This window comes from Patella vulgata, chromosome 1 (assembly GCF_932274485.2).
Source record: "Patella vulgata chromosome 1, xgPatVulg1.2, whole genome shotgun sequence".
NCBI lineage: Eukaryota > Metazoa > Mollusca > Gastropoda > Patellidae > Patella > Patella vulgata.
The window spans coordinates 39598345-39621466 of NC_065879.2; the positions used below are offsets into that span (position 1 = coordinate 39598345).

Sequence of the window (23122 nt, forward strand, 5' to 3'; positions counted from 1 at the left end):
AGCTAAGTCTCGCTCCTCCATTTTTAGATTAATTTAAATCAAAATATGTCTGAACCGTTCTAATCTATTTAATATCGGAGAAATCTGATGCCATCATCAATGAAGAAGACGTTTTTCGCCTAAATAATAGAAATAAGATGAAATAAAATTAAAATTCACATTGAACAAATAAAGAAGTTGGGTTATGAATTGTCTTAATTTTAAAAAAAATTACATGATAGAAGTTATATTATAGCCTACTAAATTACATGAATAAAACGAACAGAAGTTAAAAATTAAGTGATCAGAAGTTACAAATTAGACGATAGCACGTTAGAATTTTGAATCTAATATACCGCCATACATGCTCAGCCATCGGACAAGTAGTCGATAGAATAAATTTTATTTCGTTCCAGTATGATTTATCAAGACGTACATGGCTGACTTTTAACGCACTCGGCAAACCTATACAGATTCCAGTACGGGTACCGGAATCACTCGGTAAACCTCAACAGATTCCAGTACCCTACGTCTAAAGTAGGGTTCCGGAATCTGCCGAGGTTTGCCGAGTGGTACCGGAATCTGCCGAGGTTTGCCGAGTGACTTTTTACGCAGCCTTCAATCTCGATCAAAAAGACGCATTTTTTTGGCATTTGGTGGCGCGAACACCCCGCTCAGACACGCATGATCAATGATCCGATTAAAGATACTAAGAAGGCCAATGACATCACGATTGTAAACAAAGTGTCAAAATCGGCTCAGAATACAAACGAATTTGGCAAGCGTAACCTGTGTCGATGAAGTGAAAGAATAAGTGATTCACGTGAATACAGAAAACCTATTTATGTACGTAGATCTAATATTTATTATTCAGTTTCGAAAACCCCTGAATATCAGTTAACAGCGACGAGGGCACGGCGTTACTCACATTCATATTACACACCGAGTTCAAACGGTAATCGCTTAATTTAATTCTTTAATACAACAGTAACAGTATCTTATTTTACAGGCTTTACAATAATATGCTATAGCCTAAACAAAATGAGTTCGCAAGGTGAAACTGTTTTCAAATTGTAGGTAGAAACAAACCGACCAGGTCTCGTTCTCGTAGCTCGTTACGCTGCAGTAGTCACTAAAGGTGAGTGGCTACTTTTAAGGGTTAGATCTAAATATTAAGGCCACCTGCAGATTTTTTCAAGATGTAACAGGGTCAGGGCAGGTGAGTGTTGCCGAGGATTGTGGCTAAGGGTTATAATATAGGGTTAGTGCTAGCCCCATTGTGACCTTGATGAAATCTGCATGTGGCCTTACTATTCAGTTTTGACCCCTGCTTGGGTGTTAAAAAGTCATCTGGGAAATTTAAGTACCGGTAACTTACTTGTAAACCCACTTAAAAATACATTATGGGAGATTTTTGTAGAGAGTTGGCCATTCTTGCTATAACAGTTCAAAAGTAGATGATGAAAGAAGAATATATTGAAAAATTCAGTCAAATTACTTTATTCTGAACATAGTTATCATCGTTGTAATATTTGCCTAGAAATGGTAGCGAATTGTGTCTTCACCTTCGCTGACCGTTTGATTGACAGGCGTTAACTCCACCTACATATCTCGATTATCAAGTAAAGTTTTCAATGGCATACGGAAACGCTTTACAGCGGCCTCGCTAAGTACACTCTATCATTTAGCCTCGATCTAACTGACGTATTTTCATCAGGTTACCCCTTATCTGATTTAATCAATTAGTGAAATCCTATTTAAATCCGAGCTGTAGCCGAGCCATCCGTGGGTCTACAGAGTTGATTTTGGTCTTGTTGTTTAAATAAAGATCTAATTTATAATTTCTATAACATCTGAACCCTAAATTAAGACTTGCAATAATCAGATTTAGCTCTTGCATAATACAAGTTTAAATAATCCAATGCTATCTATCTCAATTATTAAAATGAAGAAATACTCATTCACCTCAACTAAAATGAACTAGGTACCACTAATGGTTTACTAATATAGCTCACCCGACTAGGCTATATCAGAGACTAACAATCTATACGACTCGCCTCCTGTCTGAAAACCTGCACCCCCCCCTCGCCTCCTGTCTGAAAACCTGCCCCCCCCCCCCCCCTGTATTGCAATCCCTACCAAACAATTAAGTTACTCTCTTTGTCTTTAAAATCAAAAGTCTTGTTCTCAGAAAAAAACCTTCTATACTCTTCAACTATTGACTTGAAAGATAATTAAAAGCTGGAAAACATAATCAGTGGGCCATGTTAAAGCTAAACTCAAAACATTCTTGTTTCAAAACCCTGATCTGTAAATAGAGCGAATAAAACACTGAAGAGCCCCTTAGAAACTGTTCTTCAATATTATCATGCTTTATAAATGACAATATTAATATGTCATGTTAGCTGTTCCTCTGCTTTCAATTTCAAGTGAGTTACAAAACCCCCAAGTATTTACAGTGTATTTTATTGTCTATTAAAATGGGTTCGTCCGTTCCGTCCATCCGTTCGTCTGTCACACTTTTTGGGACACAATAACTCTCTAACTCTCCTTCTAATTGAGCTAGAATGTTCAAACTTGGTGTACATAGGTGTTTATTAGGTTGATGCCTTGATGGAGTTCGAAGATGAGCATTTTCTGCTTATGGTAAGCAGAGATAAGCAATTTGATTGGTTGATGCTTTTGGACACAATGACTTTAGTTCTGATTAAGTGAGAGTGATCAAACTTGGTGTATAGTTTCATTACATCAATACCTTGACTATTTTCTGCTCAGACTAAACAGAGCGATAAGCAATTTGATTGGTCGAGTCTTTGGAACACAATAACTCTCCTAATTGAGCAACAATGTTCAAACTTGGTTTAAGTGTTTATTAGGTGAATGTTTTGATTGAGTTTGAAGATGAAAATTTTCTGTTTTAGGGTAAGCAGACATAAGCAATTTGATTGATTAATGCTTTGGGACATGATAACTTTAGTTCTTATAAAGTGAGAGTGATGAAACTTGGTGTACAGTTTCATCACATCAATACCTTGACTAAGTTCGATAATGAATATTTTATGCCGAGGGGATAAGCAGAGCGATAAGCAATTTGATTGGTCGAGACTTTGAAACACAATTCCTTGATAGAGTTCGTAGATGAGCATTTTCTGCTTAGTGTAAGCAGAGATAAGCAATTTGATTGGTTGATGCTTTGGGACACCCTAACTTTTTTAGTTTCAATTAAGTGAGAGTGATGAAACTTGGTGTATAGTTTCATTCCACCAATACCTTGACTAAGTTCAATAATGAGCATTTTCTGTTCAGGTTAAGCAGAGCGATAAGAAATTTGATTGGTCGAGTCTTTGGAACATAAAAACTCTCCTTCCAATTGAGGTAGAATATTCAAACTTGGTGTAGGCATTTTAATTGAGGTAGAATGTTTAAACTTGGTATAGGCATTCATTAGGTGAATACCTTGGCGTAATTCAAAGGTGAATATTTTCTGCTTGGGGTTAGCATAGATAAGCAATTTGGTTACTTGATGCTTTGGGACACGATAACTTTGGTTCTAATTGAGATTGATGAAAGTTGGTTTATAGTTTCATTACATCAATATCTTGACTAAGTTCGATAATGAGCATTTTCTGCTTAGGCTAAGTAACTATAAGCAATTTTAATTGAGGTAGAATGTTTAAACTTGATGTAGATGTTCATTAGGTGACTTAGTTTAATGATTAACATTTCGCACTAAAAGAGGTAAACAATTTCATTGGTCGATGCTTTGGGACAAGATAACTTTGATTCTAACTGATGGAGAGTGATGAAACTTAAAGTATAGTTTTATACATGTACCAGGAACTTCAAAATATTGACTGAGTTTCATCGTGAACATTTCCCGCTTAGAGTTCGACTAAGTTTAGATAACCAGTTTAATTGCTCAATACTTTTGAAAAAGGTAAATGTGCAATTAATCAATATATGTCATCTATATATTTGGGGATTTCAGCAGGGGACATCTGCCTCAGTGTTGACTTGTTTTAAATAAAATTAAAATCATGTTCCATAACCTACAGTGTATACAGTATACACTTAATTATACACGTTTAGACTTGTCAAGCATGTCTGAATATGTAACTTGGATTTGTCTGAATACCCTGCTTGGATTTTCAACATACACATGTAATAAATAGAAATTAATTAGGTTGGTTATCTTGTTGAAATTGAATGCATCTTTAATCATAATTAGATCACTGTAGTGTTTTTTTCAACAAATAGAGAATCGCCTACCAGTCTTTTTTGATACCAAAAAATATCAACACAAGCTGATAAAGTAACAAAAAAACGAGGCTCTGCCGAGTTTTTTTTTACTTTATAAACAACTGTTGATATTTTTTGGTATCAAAAAAGACGAGTAGGAGATTTTATTTATCACCCAATCCCTTCTTACATGCACAAATAGATAAATATAATTCTTTGCTGTAGATTTCACTTTTACTGAACATTACAGCGTAGTGATACATCATTTTTGGACAGCAATTCAACCATTGCGAAGTCCTTTATATTGACCCAGTGTTTCCATCAAGGTCAATTGAATAACAATAGTTTATTTTTAATAAAAAAAAAAGTTACTTTTAATAAGAAATGAACTGTTCTTTGAAAATAAAAAAAAGTAGTTCCTTTTCAACTGACCAATCAAATTAATGTAAAGCAATATCTACTGTAGAATGTATTATTGGGTGATAAACACAAATACACATGCAGTTATGTAAGTTAATAGGTTGGTAGGTCAATTTGTTGAGTGTTGGCACAGTAGCAAAGTTACTTAAAATAGATCAAGATATGAATGAGCTTATCTTGTTCATCTATTCTACATGCTTTTCTTTACCAAAACATTAAAGATACATTATGGGAGATTAGATAAAGAGCTGGCAGTTCTCACTATAATAGTTAAAAAAAACTAGATAATGTAAAGGGAATTTGCTAAAAATTCCAGTCAGATTGATCCACTCTGAACTGAGAATTTAGCGATTGAATTTGGGGCCTAGCCTCGATTTTATTACTAAAGTTGGTATGATAAAATACATAGTCTCGATTATCCATTTCTTGATTTAATCATGAATGAGCGTAGAGCAGCAGATCAGATTCTAATCCAGTAAATATTGCAGGCTAGTGATGACATCGAGAGTTGATTATAGTCTGGATAAGTTAATTAATGTCTAATTAATAATTTAGATAACTTTTGAGGCCAAAAGAAAGACCTGCATTTCCAATAGGCAGATTTAGCTCTGGCATAATGTATGTTTAAGTATATGCTATTTCTGTCTTGTTTACTAAATGATTTTACTATTTTTCGGGACAAGAATGATCTTAATCTTATTAATATGTTGCTTTTCAAAGTCCTTTATCCTATATTTTTTTTGTAGCTAGATCTTCAAGAATGATGTTTTGGTAGGCCATTTGAAATTATTGTTAAGATTTCTTTGGCAGTTGGAACTTAATTACACAACCATTGATTAGAGAAAATGTTCAAATTAGAAAGACAAAATAGGCCGAAAAATCGAGGTTCCGTGTAAACGTTACATGTAAAACAGCCCTTGACAGTTGGAATTCGATATAATAAGATTAAGCCATAGTGCTGTTTTCCAGGTCCAGCCAAAATTTCCCTCATAGCACACTGTATGGTGTTTGCTCATCTTCATTAGCCCAGCCGGAGCAGAACAGTAAGACTTTTAACCCTATTTCATTTCATATTTAATATATATTTGCCAGCCAAGCACATTTTAAATAATACAAATATCACCAGATGTCTGTATGAGTGATAAGGTACTCTTATTTTAAGATAATGATTCAATGAACCTACTAGTATGAATGAGTGCGATTACTATGCAGCCAAATAGTGTTTGATAGTAATTAGGGTTTCACACTGCGTAGCTTGTGTGAAACACTATTGTTTTTGTTTGGATTATATTATATATGAAAGCTTATTGTTTCTGTTAAGATTATCTTTTTTTGTTTTCTGTTATTTTCCCATAAATCTCAGAATCTAACCATGGGGTCTTTCTGAACTTTGACCTAACCCCCTCAAGAATGGATTGTGGCTGTGTAAAACTATTTTCAAAACGTTTTACGAATTCGAAATCACCAAATTTTTCGAACGAAAAAAGTAACAATGCATAGTCGTAACTTTGTTGGGTTTTTTTTACCTATTTTACTAATTCTTTTTTCTTTGAGTACCTTGACGAAATTCATTTTAGCTTGTAATTTCAGATTTTCAAATTTTGAAAATTCGTCACTGTGATTTCGCATCGGAAGTTGAGACCAACAAGACAACTTCTTTAATATCTACATGATTTTCATGAAATTTGGAATGTATGTAGATCTTACTGATGCGACTTGAAAGATGTCATTATTTCCTAACTTATCTCCCCTTTGAGAAATTAAGAATCAAAGTTTTCAAAAAAATCGACAAAATATAGGACAGATTGCCTTGACATTTGTTTTCTGTTATAGCTAAGATATTACTGATGCGTACACAAAATATGACGTCTATCGATCAAACCGGAAGTGCCACCATCTTGAAATGTGAAAAATTCCTAAAGCTTTTGCGATATTTTACTGACAGACGTGGGAGTTACATTTTCTGAATCCTTGAAGGAATGCCTAAATGTTTCTTGTTATATTTAGGTTTATATAACTTCACGATTTTTTGACTGATTTTAATGATTATTTTTTCTTGAGATTCCTTATATAATCCATGACATGTGACAGGAAGTGACAGTGAAGATGAAAGCTTTCATATCTGCCTGGCAGATCTAGTTATTTTTTTTTTTATTTGTTATTTTCCCATGAATTTTATATCTCAGAATCTAACCATGGGATCTTTCTGAAACTTTGACCTACTCCCCCAAGAATAGGTGGTGGCTGTAGATTAAAACCATTTTCAAAACGTTTTACGAGTTCGAAATCACCGAATTTTACGAACGAAAAACCTAACAATGGGTATCGTAACTTTGTTGGGTTTTTTTTTACCTATTTTACTAATTTTATTTTTCTTTGAGTACCTTGACGAAATTCATTTTCACTTGCAATTTCAGATTTTTGAATTTTAAAAATTCGGCGCTGTAATTTCGTCCCGGAAATTAAGACCAATTGACAACTTCTTTAATATGTGAACAATTTTTATGCAATTTGGAATGTATGTAGATCTTATTGATGCGACTTGAAAGATGTCATGAGAAATTTCCTAACTTATCTCCCCTTAGAGAAATGAAGGACCAATTTTGAAAAAAATTGAAAAATATAGGTCAGATTGTCTTCAAATTTTTTTTCTGTACTAGCTAAGACATTACTGATGCGTACACAAAATATGATGTGTATCGATCGAAACGGAAGTGCCACCATCTTGAAACGTGAAAAAAAACGTAAGGCTTTCGCGATATTTTACTGATAGACATGGAAGTTACATTGTCTGAATCCTTGAAGGAATGCCTAAAAAATGTTAAGAGTAGAGTTTTGAATAATCTACATTGATGGGCTTGTAAATAAACACAGAGGCCATAGTTTGTTAAATTCGTCTCTTATTTCTAAAATTAATACATTGCTGGATATTCGGGCTCAAGGTCAAATTTTTAGTATTTGAAAAATTGAAAATTACGAAATTCCACTTAGACGTTTTTCTTGTCGACATTAACGGCCTGGAAATGCGTGAACATTATATGGATGTCTGTCAATCCAACCGGAGGTTCTGTCATCTTGAAACGTGAGAAAACAATAAGGCTTCTGCGATATTTTATTTACAGACCTTGAAGTTACATTATCTGAATCCTTGAGGGAAAGCCTAAAAAAACATGCAGAGCAGAAATCCACATTAACAGCTGTTCAAATAAACACAATAGGCCGTAGTTTGAAGAATTTGTCATCTATTTCTGAAATGAATACATATCTGGATAGCCGAGATCAGGGTCGAATATTTTGTATTTGAAAATTTCAATATTTTGAATTTTGCCTTTGACCTTTTTTCATGCCGACAAAGTTCTTTACAGGACAATTTATTCCCTTAATTTTCAAAATTTACAAATTTGACGAACATATTCGATTAGCTGAGGACAATCTGATTCCAAAAATATAAATTCCATTCAATTTTCAATGTTATCTAATTTAATTTTGATGCGCCCACATTTTCATGTGGACATATATTGTCGTCACCCCTGTCCATCCATCCGTCCACAATTTGTTTGTGGACACTCTACTAGTGACAATTTTTATTTGATTTTGACAAAACTTAAAATATAGATTTATCTCCCAAAGATCTCAGTTCCTTTTGATATTGGCATATATCGGACCATAACTTCATGGATTATAGCCCCTGATTGTATGAAAAATCACGTTTTTAGTTTGTGGACACTCAAGAGGTCACGATTTTCATCTGATTTTGATGAAACTTGAAATGCATGTTTCGATATTTGTGCATATCGGATCGTAACTTCTTGAATTATGGCCTCTGATTGTACGAAAAATCACAATTTTAGCTTGTGGTCCCTCTAGAGGTCAAAATTATTATCCGATTTAAAAAAAAACTTTCGAATGTATCAAAATTATTATCCGATTTAAAAAAAAACTTTCGAATGTATCACCGTTACACTGTAATGATGGTTGAGTTCAAATTTCGTGAAAATCGAACCAAAACTGCCTGACAAAATGGCCACCCCTCATACGCAAATATACTATTCAAAAAAAGTAGGGGATATTTGATTTTTAAGTGTTATTAAAGTCACCTAATGAAACTGACGAAGAAACAAATGACAAAATAAAATGAAGTTCACATTCGTCGATTTATTCCAAATGATCGTTAGACTAAGTAAGGCACAGACTGACCATTATAAGGGTAAAATGATACCCGGGGTCAAACAGCAAAGCCACCACAGCATCACAACCAAGTCAGTAACTGGTAAATCCTCCTCTGTTTGCCAAACAAGCATTGATCCGACGTGGCATACTCCTAATGAGACGTCTAAGGTCATTTTGGTCCAGATTGTCCCATTCCTGTTGCAACGCAGCAGCAAGTTCTTGGACATTGGCAGGACGTTGTTGACGTTGACGTAACCTCTGTCCAAGCATGTCCCAGACATGCTCGATGGGGGAGAGGTCGGGACTCAGTGCTGGCCAAGGTGATGTTCTGTTGTTGGAGGTAACCTGTAACGATCCTGGCCCTGTGACATCTTGCGTTGTCATCCTGGAAGATGAAACGGCGGCCATGATGTCGTGCGAACGGCACAACATGGACTGCCAAGATGTTGTCCCGGTAGTACTGGCCTGTAACACGCCCTGCAACAACATGTAAAGCCGTTCTTCCAGCAACAGTTATGCCTCCCCACACCATAACAGAACCACCCCCAAATCGATCATGTCTGATGACGTTAACGTTTCGACGACGCCACACCCTCCTACGTCTGTCCAAAAAATCAACAGTGAACCTTGACTCATCTGAAAACATCACATTGCTCCAGCGTCGATTATCCCAGTGTTGACGACCCCTACACCAACGACGTCTTGCCTGAATGTGATGATCTCTCAAACAAGGGATCACGCGAGGACGTCGGGCGCGAAGGTGACCCCTATGCAGTCGATTCCGAATCGTCTGGCCACTCACTCTCACACCAGTGTCTGTTTGAAGACGAGCGCTGATCTGATTTGCTGTGATGACACGATTTCTCAAGGCCAAGGTACGGATAAATCGATCCTGGGCTTGAGTTGTCGCCTTTGGTCGACCTGAGCGTGGTCTGTCCTGTACAGATTGTGTATCACGGTATCTGGACCATAGTCTGCTTATGACAGACTGAGAAACATTCATCGTCCGCGCCACAACCGCCTGTGTTGTGCCGATCTGTAGCATGTCAAGGGTACGTAACCTTTCATTTTGGGTAAGCCGACGCATATCAAAATTTGTTTTCTGGTCACTAAAACAATTAAACTGATGTTTCCACCCTGGAATTCAATGCCACAATGACTGTAACATTCAACGTCAGAGTCGTGCAAATCTTGGGTTGGACCCCCATGATGATCCCAAGCATCACCTGCATTCCATGCGGTAGCTATTGGTGCGTTTGGGCGTCACATGTAACTGGAAATGTTTCTTCTGTTAGGTTCTATAGTGACTTTTTTCGTAGTCATTTGCATATTTTAGTATTATGCCCCCAAAATCAAATATCCCCTACTTTTTTTGAATAGTATAGTATATGGGTCATTCCATGTCAAGTGGGCCAGGGGGGGGGAATCGACCCCTCGAAAAAATTTGGAAAAAATATATCTTATTGAACATGTAAAAAATAGAAACTGCAAAATTTGTGGTCTGTACTTTGAAAATTGACTGAGATACGAGCATTTGAGTTTCATGAGTTACCAATGAGTTTTCGAAACAAAATATGTATCAATAATTTACTTTAGTTTCAGATATCTTATTTTTGACCTTTCTAGTGAAGATATACAGCTCACATCTGATTGTCTTCAAGAACTTTTTGTGTAGATTACGAATCTGCAATACAGTTGAATGGTAGGGTTCACATGCTACTTGGTCAGAAAAATTTCTGGATTTGGTAGTGCTCCAGGAGTTACAAGGTAATAGATATAGACCAATATTTTGGTCTATCCAGAGATTACCAGTAGTACTACATTAGAAACATATGAAAATAGATACCCTAAAAATTGGCCTCAAATATGGTTTTAGACAAAAACTGTCTCCAACATTCTTGTTCCTTGCTATCTCGATATTTTTTCGATTTTTTCAAAATGTGGAATTAGGAATATCAGCATTTCCAGCCATAATAAACATATAAACCAAATTTTAGCAAAATTGAAGGGGGTACGGTTTAACTCATTGGGTGATAATTGACATGGAATGACCCAAAACACAGATTTTGAGAAAAATTGAAAAAATATTGAGATGGTATGGAACAAGAATGGTTTTAACGTTAGAGACATTAGTACAAATTATAATTCCACCAAGTTTCAGATTTTTAGATGCTCATCTACCGGGTTCAATCGGCTTGAAAATATGATAATTTACATATTAGACGGCATGGGACAAGAATGGCTTTAACATGTGTTGGAGACATTAGTACAAACTACCGGGTTCTATTGGCTTGAAAATATGAGGCAATTTTCGGAATTTTGTGCCTAAATCCATATTCGAGGCCAATTGTCTGGGAATCTAGTGAAGACTGGTGCGTTTCATATGTTTCTTATGTAGTACTACCAGCAATCGCGTTTTTAGCTTGTGGTCCCTCTAGAGGTCCCAATTTTTATCCAGTTGAAAAAATGTTTGAATATTTCACCGTTACACGCTAATCAGACCATAACGGCCTAACAAAATGGCCACCCCTCGTTCGCAAAGAGTGTAAATATATGGTATATCAAGGTTGTGGACCCTCTAGAAGTCACAATTTTGATCTGTTTTTGATGAAACTGAAAAATTGTTAAATTACTGAAAATGCTCTTCTAATTTTTATTTTTTTTCAAAACGGCTCAATAGATGTTTCTGAAACTTCTGGTACAGGAAGTTAAGTCCAACACCATGTGTTAAAACTATCCCGAACGTGATGCGTAAACCGTAATTAGTTGATAAAATATCCGATGTTGTATGATTGCTTCCAGTCTGTTCCCTGAAAGCCGGTTCAGCACTGCCATGCAAGTCTAGTTATTATTACTATTATTTACAATGGGAGCCTATTTCTCAGTAGCTGTAACAGAGACCGATATGGGACCTAATTTTCTATGTGGAAACTAGGTGGTGGTTAGGTGATCAACTATTTTTGAAACTTCTGCGCAGACTGGAAGTGGCCGAATTATGTACGGTGCTCCAAAACTAAAAATCGGCCGAATTTTGTATGGTGCCCCAAAAATAAAAAAACGACAGTAATTTTGTCAATTCTTTACCTATTTTTGTCCCCCCTCTTTCGAAGAAAGCAGGGGACTATTAAAATGTGTTCGTCCGTCTGTCTGTCTGTCCGTCACACTTGGTGTAGTTGTTTGGGGAAAAAAAGTGATTTCTCCTTCTGATATCGACGGATGAAACAAATTAAGGAATCGTTGGGTCAATCAGTGATTGGACTACTGTGTGATACCCAATTTATACAGATACGATGATCAGATCTCAAAATATAGCACGTCGAAAATCAAGTATTTTCTGATTTGGAGCCTTTTTGGACACCTTTATCTCAAAAACTACTGCTGCGATTTTCTTTTTATACTTCCTCTATTGTGAGTCCCTTCAGAGGTATTGTGCATAAAGCAGTTGAATATGACGGCGATATCACGAGAATTGGACGAAAATGGAACTGAAATTAGAAAAAAATCGAAAAATTGTTAATATCTGATTGACTTTAAATTTATACACAGTGTTTAAGGTCATGAGACAAAGAATCCTATTGATTTTCACCGATATTCGATAATTACTGCCAGAGTTATTTCTGATTGTCATGAGACAAAAAGTCTATTGATTTTCATTGATTTCCGATAATTATTACCCTTGATCACTTTGAAAAGTTAATATCCGATTGACTTTAAATTTATACACAGTGTTGAAGGTCATGAGACGAAGAAGCCTATTGATTTTCACCGTTTTCCTATAATTACTGCCAGAGTTATGGCCCTTGATGACTTTGAAAAATCTTGTGGACGTTCTTGAGGCTAAAGTTAATATCCGATTGACTTTAAATTTATACACAGTGTTTTATTGATTTTCACCAAGAGGCTAATGTGAATATCTGATTGACTTTAAATTTATACACAGTGTTTAAGGTCATCAGGTCATGATTTTATATTTATTACCGTGTTTACACATATAAAATCGTTTTGATTGACTTTAGATTGATACACAGAGTTTAAGCTCTTGAGACGAACAAGTATATTGATTTTCAATGAATTTTGATAACTTGAATAGCTAAATCCATGATATTTAATGTTTTGTAGACTAAACGTTAGCATGGGCCAAACAAATTCCAATGATTTTCTGATAATTACTTAATGAGTTGTTACTTTTATTTTAGTCTGTTATAAATGTTTCATTACTGACAAAAGTAAAAATATGCGACAACTCTTGTTGACTGCCCCGACGATTTAGTTCCTGTTGGCGTATGTTTCGTTGCCTGGCAATCCATCTTTTTAAATATTGCCGTAATAAACACAATAACTGTCGTATTTAAACATATGATACATTTTGACATAGTCGAAGATGATGCACATTAAGTTTTTGATTCTTGATGAATCTTGAAGATATTAGGTGGCAGATTTTGAAAATTTAAATTTTTACAGAAAACTTTTTTATTTTTAAATGTTTTTTTTTATGGCGTTTTACCCAGGGTTAAAGAGACATCTGATTTGAGCAAAAATGTGGGCAATTTTGTCTCAAAAATTTTCCTTGGCCGCTATTGGCTAATTCAGTTTATGGGTTCTAGGTTAATTATTTATTGCTCTATTTGTATAAAACAAAGATCATATACTCCATGATGCAAATTCACGATAAAGTTTTCTGTTGGCACCGGAAGTGATGTAATTTTGCTAAAAACAATGATTTTGACAGGTCGTAATGTCTTTTTGCAAGCAAATATTGATTTTTAACAAATCTTAATAGATCAAGATGAATGCCCCTACTAAAGGCGCAAAAAATGTTTTTTTAATTTTGTTTTTTTATTTGCTCCATTTTGATTTAAAGGCAAAAAAAAGTGTAAAAATTAACTATTTACATGCATTCAGGCTTTTCGTAATTTAAAATATTTCTTTGTAACTTTCATAAACTTATAGCATTAATTCATACGAAGACAATGTATGTCAAACTTAGTTTTAATATGAGTAATGAGTCACTTTTCATGTTATTTTGCCTGTAAAAGAGTCAATTATTATTCAATTTTCATAAAAGTGATACCATTTTATGCCTAATGTCACTTTGACAAGGTCAAACCAATTTAACATTTTCACTGTCACCGGAAATGGTGTCATTTTGATAAAAACTGTATTTTCAGCCTTCAAAACAGATATTTTATTCAACTGAGTCGTATTTGTTATTTATTTTATAATCAAGATATTTGATTCCAATCAACAAAAAGAATGAAGCTATACGGTCATATAGATACCACAAAATAGTCTCTAACTTGCTCTGTTGCAGAGAAATAGACGATTTTCTACAAGTCACTTTTCAAGGTTTTTGGTCCATAAAAGTGTCAATTATTATTCGATTTCCATAAATATTTTACCATGTGATGCGTAATGCCATTGATGATTTCATAAAACTAATTTAACATTTTCATTATCACCAGAAGTAATGTCATTTTGGCAAAAACTGTATTTTTAGCCTCCAAAACAAATTTTTTTTTTTTTGATGTGAGTGATATTCATTTTTCGTATAAAATTCTGAAATTTCATTCTAGGGGACCAATAGAATGAATCAATACGACCATATAGATATCAAAAACGTGTTTCTAATATCTTCCCTAGCCGAGAAAAAAGGATCACTTTTTAAGATTTTTTGCACGTAAATAAGGCTTTATATATGGTTAATTTTGTTCAAATTTTAATCAATTTTCTGTTATGCAAAGGACAATCGATGTGGTTATTTCTGTAATACAATTTAAATATTTTGTTGATAACGGAAGTGATGTCATTGTGACGAGTCTTCGTTGAATAAATGGAACTGATATTGCTGGATTTATTAGCTAATTTTATAACGTGTCCTATGCTTTTATGGCAATCTGTTTAATGTTTGCATTATTACGGGAAGTGATGTCAGTTTAAGGATTAAGTAGCACGGGTGAAACCCGTCATTACTGCATTGCAGTTCTAGTTTTTATTTATTATTATAATAATTTATTGTTGGCTTGTTGTTTAATACTATCAATACTAATTTTATTTATCCTTGTCATAAGAAATATCATACTATCAGATGAAAAACTTTGTATTTTAAACAGATGGCATAATTATTTATCCTAGAAGGAATTTCTTTAATTCTGCATAGGGCATATATTATGACTGTATGCTGCATATACGGCTCACATTGAAATGTGGTTGTGTATTGTTGTCACCCCCGTCGGTCCAGCCAATTGATACACAGCGTTGATGGTCATGAGACAAGAAACTCTATTAATTTTCAGAGATTTCCTATTTTTCTATAATTACTGCCAGACTTATGGCCCTCATCTTGTGGACGTTCTAGAGGCCTACATGTAAGTGATCATTCGATTGACATTAAATTAGACAATTGCTTGTGGAGCTCTAGAGGCTAAAGTCATTGTCTTAATTAAAGTGTATACATTTTGTTTAAGGTTATTTTTAAGCATGTCTGATAATTGGTTTTCTGGTCATTACTTCCAGAGAATTTGTTCTTGATAACTTTCAAACAATCTTGTAGATGCTCAAGATTATAATTTATTTTTTGACTGTTTTTGTACTCATCGTGTTTATGTTCATGAAATATAGAAATGTAGAATTACTTTTGGAGTTATTACCCTCAATCACTTTTTAAAATCTTGTAGACCCTGTAGTCCTGTAGTTATTTTCCTAGTGATTAGAAATTAATACATGGTGTTTGTGAGATAAAACCTATTCATTTTCAACTATCTCCGATAACTTGAACAGTTAAATTTATCATCAGTACCTGTACATGTTTTGTATAATAAAATGTTAGAATCTTGAAGGACGAGAGGCCAATCAAATTTTAATTATTTCTGATAATTAGTTAATGGATTGTTTCTCTTGTTTAAATTCTCCAATTGTGGTACCTACAAAACAATAAATATGTGACAACCTGTGTGGACTGCTCTGATGACTAAGCTGCTGTACGATGAGCGTATATTTCATTGCTTGTCTACCTATCTTATATATTATGTAACAAAATGAATTGAGAGTTTGTTGGCAATTTCACCTTATTTAAAGCGGACATTGAATGAACCTATTTCACAAACATTAAACTGAGCCGTACTTTTTCCATTACACTTTCTGATATCCATCCATCTAGCTGTCTCAGTGACAGATCATCAGATGGCTTATTAAGTTATTTCCAGGCATGTTTTCATATTATTAATAATTATGTTGGTTTTTTTTATCATAGTGATGATTGATTATGGTTATTTCAGATTAAATTCAGTGTGCAGTTTCTGAGATTCAAGCTTAAATATATAGCAATGAAAATGATGACAAAAGTCAGATTTATGGTAGAGGTTGAAACACAGAGATTGGAGACAGTGTGTATAATTGGTGATCATGATACTCTAGGAAACTGGAACCCAGATAGATTACTTTCTTTGGACCTTAAAATGAAGTAATTATCATGAATTAAAGTTTGTCAACTTAAGCAGCGCAGGGTACATAAATGTTGGACAAAGTCAGTGGAAAAATTTTCCAGCATATGCTATAAAATTGAGACATTGCATCTCTTTTTGCCACACTAATGACTGTTTCTCAGTATTTATGAAGCTTAAAGATGCCTTTCTGCATACAAACTGGGTGATTTGATGATATCTTTGGACTAAAAACATGTTCAAACTAATTAATCTATCAAAAATTTGCTTCAAATCCCTCTCAAAACATTGAAATCGCGAGGAAATACCCCAAGATGTATCTATGTTTGTCATGTAACTTGATTGAGGAAGGACCCATTTTCAGAATGTATTTGTCGTTAATTACTGCTCATTTGCCATACATATTGAAGCCTAAGTAAATTCTTTGATTCTTTTTCTGCCGTTGAATTGTAGAGTCTGTTGTACGTTTAAACCCCTCAATGTTCCCAGAACTGCCTAACCATTTGATCAAGAAATAACAACCGCTCCCTAAGTCAAGCTGGCAGACAATAAGCTGTTGGGTTGCCATCAGTTAGTCTAATAGTGATACCCTGACATTTTTGCCCAGTCCTTGCCTCATGGGTGTTTAAGTGAATCCGGTATTTTTCTAGTAAGATTGGGCGTCTCTACTTTCCATTACATGTATTCCAAATTTGCCATACTTTTATGGGAAATAACTACCAAATAAATCTTTTCGTGAGAATGTATCTTTAACAAATCAGTTAAAAAAATCAGAAATAATTGAATCTTGGAAAGGCACATGTTCCCCATGACGAAAAGCAGTCATATCACTGTAAAAGTTTTGAAATTTAAATGGGCAAATAAAAGGATTACAAACAAAAGAGATTTATATATTTTATATATAGAACTTAATTAAGGACTGATGGTTTAAATACTTAAGCCCAATTGAGCTCGAATGTTAAATTATTAAAATTGCTGACCTTATCAAATACTTTTAACTGACCTTTTGTGATATCTGTCATTGATTATATCATTTTGTTTACATAGAAATGTATGGTGTGTAGATATTGACCTACCTGCCAATCAAGAGATCAACTACCGATATTGTATAACTGGTCTGCTGGAATCGGCTGATAGGGACGAAAAAGAGGCGATTATCAAACAATGGGAAACAAATATTAATCCAAGAAAAAGCTTCATTACAGGTTTGGGGAATTTATACCTTCTATTTTTCAACGTAGGAAGGGTCTGGACCAGTTGTCCACATTTGAAGTTATTTTACTACCGGTCACAATTTTTATCTGATATTGACGAATCTTGAAATATAGATTTATCTACCAAAGATCTCTGTTCCATTCAATATTCGCGCATATTGGGCCATAACTTCCTGGTCACAGTTTTTATACACCCACATTGGCTAGCCTGGAGATCGATGTTCGATCTCTGCATTGGCTGAGAAAGTTCATCAGGATTTTCCGACGTGGTTTCCACTTGTCAGTGCTCGGGACGGAGGGCCTGACAAGCACAGCTGTCTAGTCATTTGGATGGGACGAAAAACTGAGGTCCTGTGTACACATTGGTGTGCACTTAAAAGAACCGTTGGCAGTTGGAAATTTGATATAAGAGTAGGCAATAGTGCGGCTCCTTGGGCAAAATTTTCCTCATAGCACACTGTATGGCATATGTCCGTCTTCATTAGCCCAGTTGGAGCAGAACAGTAGGACATTAAATCCCATTGCATTTCATTTTATACGCCCACATTGAAATCTAGTTGTATATTGTTGTCGCCCCCGTCCGTCGGTCTGCCGTCCACAATTGCTTGTTTCAGTGTAGAGGCTAAAGTTAATATCCAATTGACTTTAAATTTATATTTAGTATTTACGAAGAACCTTACTGATTTTCAATGATTTCCGATTATTACTACCAGAGTTATGGCCCTTGATTACTCTAAATTTATACACAGTGTTGAAGGTCATAAGACGAAGAATCTTTTCAAAGATTTACGCTATTTACTGCCAGAGTTATTGCCCTTCATATTAAATATTTTGCATACTAAACATTAGCATTACTCGTTATCATATGTTAGTGTGTTATAAATGTTTTCATTACGGACAAAAGAAGAAAAAAATATGCAACAACCCTTGTTGACTGCTCGGAAGACTTAGCTGCTGTGGGCGTATGTTTCATTGCCGGGCAGCTTATCTGTAAGATCTTGGTTCCTTTTGATATTCACTCATATCGGAACTTATCTTCCTTGATTATGGCCCCTGAAGTCACAATTTTTATTTGATTTTAAAAGTTGCTTAAACATATCACGATTACTCCCTATTGATGGTTTAGTTTGAATTTCGGACTAAAACTGCCTGACAAAATTAACATTATCCAGACCATAATAAACTCTTGATGTCAAGGCTAGCCTTCGATGTTGGCTGGATTAGATTCCTATATGCCGCTAACGGCTATTGATAATTAAATCAATAAAAGCGGATAATCGAGACTATGCTGTTTATATTAATGATTTTAGTAATGATGACCGAGACTATGCAAAAATTTCACATGCTTCTTTCTCGGCTCATAGTGGATCAATTTGACTGAAATTTTCAGCAAATTACCTTTACACTATCTAGTTTTTAACTATTATAGCGAGAACTGCCATCTCGTTATCTTTATCCCCAAAATGTATCTTTAAAAAATATTTTTATAGTTCAATGATTAAAATTTCTGACTAAAGCTAAGCAGAGCTAAGCAATTCCATTGGTCGATGCTTTGGGACAAGATAATTTGATTTTATCTGATGCAGAGTGTAGAACGTAGAATATAGTTTCACTACCAGGTACTTCAAAACCTTGACTGAGTTTGATCGTGAACATTTTATGCTTAGACTAAGTATCGATAATCAGTTTGAATTAGATAAATGTGCAATTAATTAATATGTGTCATCTGTTTATTTTGGGATTTCAGTGGGGGATTGTCATCAGCCTAACTGCTGGCTTGTTTATTTTTATGCACCCACATTTTTATGTGGACGTATATTGTTGTCGCCAGTGTCCGGTCAACGGGATGTCCACAATTTGTTTCTGGGCACTCTACAATTTTGATGAAACTTAAAATATAGGTTTATCTCCTAAAGATTTTGATTCCCTTCGATATTGACATGTATCGGACCATAACTTCATGGATTATGGCCACTGATTGTACGAAAAATCCTGTTTTTATCCGGTTTTAAAAGCCGTTTAAATATAACTCCATTACACCATAAAGACGGTTGAGTTTGAATCTTGTGAATATCGGATGGAAACTGCCCGAAAAAAGGGCCGCTCCCTATACCCAAATAGTGTAAAAGTATTAATATCAAGGTTGTAGACCCTCTAGAGGTCACAATTTTTATCCGATTTTTGTCTATCTCTTGCAAAATGTTGGCATATCTTGCTTGGCAACTGCATGTTTTTTCTACTAAAATCACAACAAATTTAAAATAATTCATGGGTTTACAAAATAAAGGTTAGGTACTATTCAATCTGATTAAAACACAGATCCAATTTCGTTTCGTTTTTATAGTTCAAAATTTCGATTTTACTTGTCTTTACTACACTTGGATCTGGAAGCGTTGTTATTTAACTCGTGTTCTGCTTGAAATGAGGGGTCAGCCAATCAAATGGTCTGTCGAATCGAGCATTTGACCTTTTTTGCGCGGAACTGTGAATAGACAAAGCAAAAGTAGATAAAAAATACATGGCGGTCGCTAATTGGTTAATCGAATGACTGACGTAATTGGGTCAAATGTCGCTTGCTTGGTACCTGACGTCATAGAACGTGAACTCCCACTATAACTTGTTGGATCTACATGTAGTGTAGGCCATCGAAAGTATAAAAAATGAAACGAAATATAGATCTATATTTTAATTAGATGGGGTACTATTCTAATTGTCCCAGAGAACAGTTAGCTCGATCAATGTATTGTATTTTTGTAGATGAGAATGATTTACAGATTTTACCTGTAGCTCAGTTTGGTAACTACGGTAAGTATTTCATAAATATTTACTTTTACACTTTAATATACAGTGCAGCCCTGTTATGTCCATATGGCAGTAATCTACAAAGTTATAATTTTTGAGAGAAAATTATTGGCAGTAAACTTGACCAAATTTTTTTGTTTCTGTGAAGACATTGATTAGAACAGTGAAATTTTTGGAACCGATAGCAATATGGGTCTGATTCCCATAATATTTGCACCATAACATTTGATCTGGGACATATTTTTTTCTTGTAGAAAAGGGGGATTGGTTTAACGTGGTGCGTTAGATCACAGGGTCTGTCATTAAGTCAGGTGGCATGGTTATGAGTTGACTGTTCAACATTGTGGGTATTCTCCAGGTCCTCCGGTTTCCTCCAACAGCCAAATACATTATGTTTAAGTGAATTTTTGAGACCGAAATGACCACGTTTGTGTTGAGTGGATGTTAAACTCCATTTCTCTCTCTGTTATTTAAACATACATTATGCAAGAGCTAAATCTGCCAAATGTTATCTAAATTATTAATCAGACATTAATTAACTTATAAATCCAGACCATAATCAACTCTCGATGGCATCGCTAGCCTGCGATATTTACTGGATTATAACCAGCTCTTCTGCTTCTGATTAAATGAAAAAATAGATAATCAAGACTATGTTTTTTTATCCTACCGACTTTAGTAATGATGATCGAGGCGAGGCCCAAACTTCAATCGCTAAATACTCGGTTCACGGTGGATCAATTTGACAGGAATTTTCAGCAAATTCCCTTTACATTATCTAGTTTTTACCTATTATAGTGCGAACTACCAGCTCTTTGTCTAATCTCCCATAATATATCTTTAAATGTTCAACCAAATTTGAGTAATGGATTATCAGACGTACTAGGGAAGAATAGTAAGCTGTTTTTGTTTCTAAACAAACAAGTTTTAGGAAAATAACATACCTACGAATGAAATTTGTTTTGAGCCAGCTTTAATCACCCAGCTTGAAACTGAAACTAATTCTTGTGTAATATTTGTGTGTACAGTATTTTGATCACAAATCGTACTGCTAAATGCTACTAGATAATCTTTGATTATCGAAGGCTATATTTAGCGTATGATGACTTAACATCCAACAAATTACAAAAGAAAAAGCTTAAATTACAATTTTGATATAGAGGAAGCAAACTAACTTATGATTTGATATATATCAGATTGAAGGAGTAAAAGTTGTTATTGTTACATGCGTGTATTATTTCCAAAAAGACTTGGTATGAACTAATCTCAGAGAAAGTATAAACAATATGTAGTGGCATTACAAGCAGAATTACAATTTGTAATCATGATACAAAGACAGATGTTTATTTTAATTACCCATAACTTTTAAATTTTAGTATTTTGTTTATGACTTCTAAAGGAATATGAAATATGGTTTTCATGATATTCAAATATTTCATGTGGAAATTTCCAGAATCTCAATTGATTTTCAGTTCCAGTTGGTGCATTTTATCTTTTTACATAGAGAGTTATTTGTTTCTACAATAAACTTTATGAGATTATGATATGTGCCCTTGAATTTATTGTTTTAATTTACTTTCTTATATTTGAGTGTGATAGAATGGACACAAAAATCTGAATTTAATAACAAATTTGTCTAAAAATACGGAGATTGAAAAAAAAAAAAATCCTGAATTAATTCCCCCTGACAATTAGATTTGTATACAATATACTTTATAATTATTATCCCACGCCAAACGAAGTTAGGGAGGGATATTGAAATGGGGTCCGTCTGTCCTTCCCTCCGTCTGTGGGTCCCAATTTCATTCACGGCGCATATCTCATAAACCATTCAAGATATCTTTCTGAAACTTTGTACACACATCTACCCATTACGATAGTGTGCCTTTTGAAATTTAGGAATTTCTGGGATTTATATTTTTTGTGTTTCCATGGAAACAAATTTGACTTAGTTTTTGGTGTGCAATTTCGTTTCAGGAGCATATCTCATAAACCATTCAGGATGTCTTCATGAAACTTTGTACAAACATTAACCTATTATAGTAGTTGTGCCTTTTACTATTTAGGAATTTTTGCGATTTATATTTTTTGTGTTTCCATGGAATCAAATTTTACTTAATTTTTGGTGTGCAATTTTGTTTCCGGAGCATGTCTCATAAACCATTCAAGATATCTTCATGACACTTTGTACAAACATTAACCTATTATAGTAGTTGTGCCTTTTGCTATTTAAGAATTTCTGGGATTTATATTTTTTGTGTTTCCATGGAAACAAATTTGACTTAGTTTTTGGTGTACAATTTTGTTTCTGGAGCATGTCTCATAAACCATTCAAGATATCTTCATGAAACTTTTTACAAATTTTTAGACTATTATAGTAGTTGTGTCTTTGGAATTTCTGGGATTTAATAATTTTTGTGTTTCCATGGAAACAAATTTGACTTAGTTTTTGGTGTACAATTTTGTTTCTGGAGGATGTCTCTCCATTCAAGATATCTTCATGAAACTTTTTACAAACATTGGCCTATTATAGTAGTTGTGTCTTTGGAATTTCTGGGATTTAATAATTTTTGTGTTTCCTTGAAAACAAATTTGACTTAGTTTTTGGTGTTCAATTTTGTTTCTGAAGCATAAACCATTCAAGTTATCTTCGTGAAACTTTGTACAAACATCAACCTATTAAAGTAGTTGTGCCTTTTGCTAATTTGGAATTTCTTGGATTTAATCATTTTTGTGTTTCCATGGAAACAAATTTGACTTATGTTTTATGTACAATTTTGTTTCCGGAGCATTTCTCATAAATCGATCAAAATATCTTTTTGAAACTTTTTACACACATCATCCTTATTACAGTAGTTG

General features: G+C 34.3%; 1 protein-coding gene across 5 annotated transcripts in view; it reads left to right on the forward strand.

The window, feature by feature from the left end:
• The first annotated feature begins 688 nt into the window (after window positions 1-688).
• Window positions 689-23122, forward strand: part of LOC126812825 (glycerophosphocholine phosphodiesterase GPCPD1) — a 43022-nt gene continuing 20588 nt past the window's right edge. For 4 of the 5 annotated variants that reach the window (XM_050539107.2, XM_050539109.2, XM_050539110.2 and 1 more), the window contains exons 1-4: window positions 689-825; window positions 16083-16267; window positions 17295-17452; window positions 20219-20266. Coding sequence is in view for 2 of the 5 variants with exons in the window: in XM_050539104.2 (XP_050395061.1) it covers window positions 16131-16267; window positions 17295-17452; window positions 20219-20266 (343 nt within the window). In the remaining 3 variants the exon portion in view is untranslated. Of the gene's footprint in view, window positions 935-16082; window positions 16268-17294; window positions 17453-20218; window positions 20267-23122 lie in introns of all 5 variants that reach the window. The other variant, XM_050539105.1, reaches the window with a different exon arrangement.